Consider the following 7,332-nt stretch of genomic DNA (forward strand, 5'->3'; position numbering starts at 1 on the left):
TATATATATATATATATATATATATATATATATATATATATATTATGTCCACATATGTGTTTTTTAAATTCGATAAATAAATATGTAACAAAAACGTATCCATAAAAGATCGGTGAAAGTCGAGGGCTACGAAGTGACTGTGATTGATATTTTTTTATTAAAATAAAACCTCCATCTACCATCATCATATTATACTTATCACATTCTTTTTGACATCTGTATTATTATTTCTGTCATAACCAATTAATAATTCAATCGTAAGTCCGTCGCGATCGTGGTAACTTGGACAGAACGCAGTAAACCTCATAGGAAAGAAAGCGCGCGTGACAGTTTCGTCACGGCCTACTATGACACGGTACGCGCACCTGCCGCGCCTGTCGACGAGGCAACTCGTCGTACTGACCTGTATGTAAGTGTAATACCCTGTACATACGTATATATGTATGTTTAAGTGTGTATGAAAAGATTAAATTTCCATAACTATTTGGGAGTAGGAGGGGAGGAAGAGATGGACCTAGTATGTGGGTCTGGACCGTTATAGGAGGCAGGAGGTGAGGAAGAAAGGGTGGCAAATGATCAGTGCTGAGATATCGGCCCATCCGTATGACTTTGCGGCACCAAATGCGGAACCAATCGTAGGAGTGGTGCGTTGTGCAAAAAATGCACCACTTACGTGTCGTGATGTAAGATAGTGTCTAGGTAGATATAATGGAACTGTACTAGAAATTGAGATTTAATATGAAAAACTAGAATCGGATCTTATTGAATCGTCACGACAAATCAAAATCACCAGTGTCGCGACAGTATGAATAGTAAAAGAAAAATAAAAGTACGACTTACTTTCGAAATACTAAGCAAATATTTGATAGCCTTTACGAGTGGTCACATGTATCTTGCCCTCTGAACGTTGTCTTCGCTTATTTTTGCCTCTATCAGTTTTTTCTCAATTCACGACCAGAGCGGTGTTCACCAGAAAAGGTTAAATTTCCATAACTATTTGGGAGTAGAAGGGGAGGAAGAGATGGACCTAGTATGTGGGTCTGGACCGTTATAGGAGGCAGGAGATGAGGAGGGAAGGGTGGCAAATGATCAGTGCTGAGATACCGGCCCAAGGAGATCCGTATGACCTTGCGGCACCAAATGCGGAACCAATCGTAGGAGTGGTGCGTTGTGCAAAAAATGCACCACTTACGTGTCGTGATGTAAGATAGTGTCTAGGTAGATATAATGGAACTGTACTAGAAATTGGACTGTACTGGAACTGTACTAGAATCTTTTCTTTAATCGCACCATGGAAGATGATGGTTGCAAAAATGAAAGACGGAGTGGCAGCGGAACGATCTCGCGCGGAAACGCTACGAAAACGCAGAAGAACAAATGTCCAAGTGGATATGTCGAAGTGTCATACGAGTCGGGATTTTTATAGGAAGCGGTCAGGTTTGGAAAATAGGAAATTTCGGAGATAATGGTTACCGAATTCTTTGAAAATGATGTGCTTGAGGAGGATGATGACTTCCCTTATAGAAATATCATACTAAGAATCATTGATAATTACTTATTTTCAGTATTAAAAATACTGGATAATAAGTAATTATCAATGATTCTTAGTATGATATTTCTATAAGGGTTGGATTGGAGGAAATTCTGAGGTTATGGAAAACTCGAAAACTCATGATCGTGTGCAGTGTAGGTGACGTAACGTGGGTGTTTCATAACTATCTTTATACAGGGTAGTCGGAAACAATCGCATTCGGTTAATATTCTCATATTTTTGAACGAATTCTAAGATTATTAGGTGTACAACTTTGCTTCCGCCGTTTCTTTCCGAAATTTGAGGTTTTATTGTAAAAAACTGGTTATACATTTATGATTCAAAGTATTGTCCATCGCTGGCCATTACTTTCTCCCATTCTTCGGGCAGCGTACGAATCCCGCGTCGAAAAAACTGGTCATCTTTTGAGGCGATCCACGAATTGATCCAATTTTTTACTTCTTCATAAGACCGGAAGTGCTGGTCAGCCAGGCCGTGTGTTGATCGAAACAAGTGATAGTCAGAGGGAGCAACGTCTGGAGAATACGGCGGATGGGGTAGGACTTCCCATTTCAACGTTTCCAACTATGTCTTGACCACTTTCGCAACATGGTGTCGAGCATTGTCATCCTGCAAAATCACTTTATCGTGTCTTTCGTTGTATTGCGACCGTTTGTCTTTCAATGCTCGGCTCAAACGCATCAATTGCGTTCGATACCGATCGATTGATTGTTTCAGTCGGTTTTAACAGCTCATAATACACTACGCCGAGCTGGTCCAACCAAATACAGAGCATGACCTTGGAGCCGTGAATATTCGGTTTGGCCGTCGACGTGGAAGCATGGCCGGGAACTCCCCATGATTTTCTGTGCTTGGAGTTATCGTAATGAACCCATTTTTCGTCCCCAGTCACAATGCAATGCAGAAATCCCTTCCGTCTTTGCCTTTCAAGCAACTGTTCACAAGCAAACAAACGCCGTTCAACATCTCTCGACTTCAATTCGTACGGCACCCAATTTCCTTGTTTCTGAATCATTCCCATGGCTTTGAGGCGTTTTGAAATGGCTTGTTAAGTCACTCCCAATGATCGTGCCAATTCTTCTTAATTTTGACACTAGTCTTGATCAAATGTCTCCAATTCTGCATATTCGAAAACCTTCTCTCTTCCACCGCTATGCCGGTCTTCGACGTCAAAATCACCGTTCTTGAAGCGTTGAAACCACTCACGACACGTTCTTTCACTAATAGCGGCCTCACCATAAGTATTTGGGAGCATTCGATGAGCCTCAGCCGCAGATTTCTTCATATTGAAGCAGAAAATTAAAATCTCCCGCAAATGACGAGAATTTGGCTCGTAAACTGACATTTTCAATCGAGAATAACTTTATGATGCAGATACAAATCGACTAATGTTTCTATGGGGTTATGTTGACAGATGCCCAAGTTTATTGTATGACATCTATGATCTATTTATTTCGACTACCATTTACCACTAAAGCCATCTATAGGAAAATGGCGGAAGCAAAGTTGTACACCTAATATTTTTTCTCTTGCAAAATGTTATCCAAGGCTTAGTTGTTGAGATATAAAGAGAAATAGCTAGCCACTCACAGGCCAGATACAGAAAGTGGGCAGGGGCGGCACAATTCACCGTCAAACACAGACGTTGGGCAATACATATGTGACAATATTCATACATCTTACAAGAAGATGCCACAACCTGCTAAATAGATTTCTGAACGAGTCATAGCACGTTTGCTAGCTGCGATGTTGAGTATCAATATCCTAACAGGATTTGTTCCAATGTACCTTTGTTTGTGAGAAATTACAGTATAGTTTGGGTCGTGGGATATTTTATATTCTGCATATTACTAAAGTTGCGACTATCTTTCAGCAAGGCGTTGTGGCTGAGCGGACTGAAGCTCCCATGTCGAACATTTTTGAGCCGGCAGCGAGCGTTCGAATCCCGACGACGAGTTGTCCGTGTGCGGCTTTTTTTTCTTACCTTAGAGCATATAATTAATGTTTTCCGAATATAATACATTTGTTTTGCATGTCTTTCATTTTTATGCTATTAATCAGGGAGAATTAGATGAGAAACAACAATAAACTGTATACAAATGCTTACAAAATATAAGTCAACATATAATTTGCAAATAATATCGCTGAAATATACAGCAATCTATCTGCCGTGCATTGTTTTTTATAGACAGGTTAAAAGTATGATAACGAGAATGTACAACTATCTTGATTTATTTACAAGCAATAAAAGTATACATTTGGACATTCGAGATAATGCGATGCACATACAATCACTTTCTTACTATTTATCATCAGCACCAAAAATATTTTCAAATGTACTAAAATATATTTCATTGTAAGCAATGCAAATTGTGTCTATATTCGTGTTTGCGTTAAACAAGTTTGATACTTCCCTAATTACTCCTGGTTAATAGCATAAAAACGAAAGACATATGCAAAACAAATGTATTATATTAAAAAAAATGTTAATTACATACCTTAAGGTAAGAAAAAAAAATATCGCACCTAGACAACTCGTTGCCAGAATTCGAACGCTCGCTGCCAGCTCAAAAATGTTCGATGGGAACCTCAATCTGCTCAGCCACGCCGCCTTTCTGAAAGATAGCCATAACTTTAACCATATGTGTGATATAGTCCCGTGATCCAAATTTTATACTGTAATTTCTCACAAACAAAGGCCCATTGGCACAAACCTTGTTAGAATATTGATGCTCAACATCACAGTTAGTGAACGTGCTATTATTCGTTCAGAAATCGGTTTAGCAGGTTGTGGTATCTCCTTGTTAGTTTGTAAATTTTCAATACTTGCGTCAATGTGATTGTACACAACAGTAAATAAATTATTTTAACTTAGTTGAATATGATTATAATATAACATGTAAGGGTGAAATAGTCGATTGCGTTCGCGCACGCGAACTAGACCTAAGTGCAATATAAACTTTACAAATACGAAAAACTTTAAAAATAAGCACGAGAAGAACGAAACATTAATCGTACAAAGCATAAGATATTATAGATAAGATATTATAGATAAGATAAGATAGCGTCTTCGTAATATTAACGAGTTCATGTTTCTTTCGAGTTTATTACATCCGATTTGATCGCGAATTGTGAACGTTTGTTGCGTTTCGCACGCAAAATTCACGAAAACGGAGATTAAAGATACGACGTTTATTCGCGTTTTACAATAAATAGCGTGATTCGTAGCCTCTCTTAAAATTTTCTAATCAGTCTCGTTTGCGTATCTCACCGATATATATATCGCTCGCTTGCGTTTAACTCATAAAACGTTGCTAATACCGTAGTTTTTGAGAGCGAACTCACAAGTAATGAAGTTGTGTTAAAAACTATCTTTTTCAAGATAAACAATTTTTACAAAAAAATACAAACTCGTCGATTTTCTCAAATAATGTAAGAATATCTTATGCTTTGTACGATTAATGTTTCGTTCCTCTCGTGCTTATTTTTAAAGTTTTTCGTATTTGTAAAGTTTATATTGCACTTAGGTCTAGTTCGCGTGCGCGAACGCAATCAACTATTTCACCCTTACATGTCATGTTATAATCATATTCAACTAAGTTAAAATAATTTATTTATTATTGTGTACAATCATATTGACGCAAGCATTGAAAATTTACAAACTAAGTTGTATGAATATTGTCACATGTGTATTGCCCAATGTCTGTGTCTGATGGTGAATTGTGCCGCTCCTATCTACTTTCTGTATCTGGTCTGTGAATGGCTAACTATTTCTCTTTATACTTCAGCAACTAAGCCTCGGATAACATTTTGCAAGAGGAAAAATAGTCTTAGAATTCGCTCATAAATATGAGAATATTAACCGAATGCGATTGTTTCTGATCACCCTGTACAAGTGATTTCGTAAGATGATATAAATCGAGATTTAAGGTTCTCTTGTTTACTTAACTATTTTAAAATTCTGTTGGATGAGTGATTAGTCCTACACAATGCATTCCGAATAAAGGTGTGTGTAGCTTACAGGACATAACATTAGTTTATCTACTTTTGAGAAATCTATTTCGGGAAATGCGATATTATGTTTTGATCAGTTTTTCAAAACTCAAATATTTTATATTTATTTACATAATTATGTATTTGCAGTATAAAGCAGCAAACATTTTCTGGGTGTTATATAACGACAATCCGCCTAACAAACCCATTAATGGAAAATATGGCCACGCGAAAGGCATCGTAATGGTGAACCAGTGGTTAGGTTTTTGGCTAATACATAGTGTGCCAAATTATCCTCCCACACCCAACTGCGGCGAAGATACAAAACTGGTACGTATACAAATGTTTTGTATTTGAAGTAACACAATATTTAATTTTATCTACAAGATGTTGAACATTTTCAATGAATACTCATTGTCATGCAAACTTTAACCTTTTGTGGGATAGTGGAACATATACGTCGATGCTTTTTAAATGTTCTTATTATATTTACCTTCAACTATTGATAGAATTATATAATTTATATTTGTAATAGTATAAACTATTATATATAACTATATTGTAAATAACTTCCTGAATAACATTTTGATTAATAATTTGATATAATATATATTTAAATAGTAAAAGATAGAAATGGTTTTTTCCGGATTAATTCATTTGTAATAAATACACTATAAAATTATAAGTTTAAACAAACATTGAGCTTACCTTATTGTACAAATTATCATTTATTAAAAATTTTTCATAATACGAGGGCTGTTTGATAAGTCAGAGACTTTTTGAATTTCCCGCGCAGTAACTTTAAATGCAACACTGCTGCCGTCAACCGCCATCTATTAATAGACTACTGTTAAATGTTGAGCAAGCTGCGTCATTTAGTTTGTGTTTGACAGCCATTGAAAGCAGACAACCTCGTGAATTGTAACAAAAATGGAAAAAAGTGAATTTCGTGTGCTGATTAAGCATTATTTTTTGCGTAAAAAAACCATCACTGAAACCAAGGAAAGACTTGATAAATACTATGGAAACTCTGCACCATCAATTTCAATGGTTAAGAAGTTGTTTACTGAGTTTCGTTGTGGTCGTATCAGCACAAGTGACGCCGAACGTTCAGGTCGCCCAAAAGAGGTCATCACGCCAGAAATCGTCGATAAAATTCATGGAATAATATTGGACGATCGGAGAATGAAAGTACGTGAGGTGGCTGAGGCTGTGGGCATCTCAACTGAGCGGATACATCACATTTTACATTAATATTTGGATATGAAAAAACTATCCGCGAGATGGGTGCCGCGATTGCTCACACTCGACCATAAGCGCAACCGTGTGACCACTTCAAAGGAGTGTTTGGCGATGTTCAGCCGCAATCCGAACGAGTTTTTGCGCCGTTTTGTAACCGTGGACGAAACATGGATCTATCACAATACACCAGAGACCAAGGAACAATCAAAACAGTGGGTTTCACCGGGTGAACGTGCACCAAAGAAGGCCAAGGTAGGTCTGTCAGCCAACAAGGTCATGGCCACAGTTTTTTTTGGGATGCACGCAGTGTCATTCACATCGATTACCTTGAGAAGGGTAGAACGATCACCGGCGAATATTATTCAGAGATTTTAGACAGATTTGATATTGATTTGAAGCAAAAACGACCGCATTTGGCGAGAAAAAGTGCTGTTCCATCAAGACAATGCACGGGTGCACACGTGTGTAGTTACGATGGCAAAAATTCATCAATTGAGCTACGAACTGCTACCCCATCCAGTATATTCTCCAGATTTAGCCCCCTC

At 37.5% G+C, this 7,332-nt stretch overlaps 1 protein-coding gene across 1 annotated transcript in view; it reads left to right on the plus strand.

Moving 5' to 3' along the window:
• Positions 1-7,332, plus strand: part of LOC116848377 (plancitoxin-1) — a 476,759-nt gene that overhangs the window by 245,026 nt on the left and 224,401 nt on the right. Inside the window, exon 5 of the mRNA XM_032824380.1 lies at positions 5,696-5,875. Coding sequence (XP_032680271.1) covers positions 5,696-5,875 — 180 coding nt within the window. The remainder of the gene's footprint in view (positions 1-5,695; positions 5,876-7,332) is intronic.

The sequence above is a fragment of the Odontomachus brunneus genome, unplaced genomic scaffold, assembly GCF_010583005.1.
Source record: "Odontomachus brunneus isolate Ranch 3 - 2012 unplaced genomic scaffold, Obru_v1 Obru_scaffold_094, whole genome shotgun sequence".
NCBI lineage: Eukaryota > Metazoa > Arthropoda > Insecta > Hymenoptera > Formicidae > Odontomachus > Odontomachus brunneus.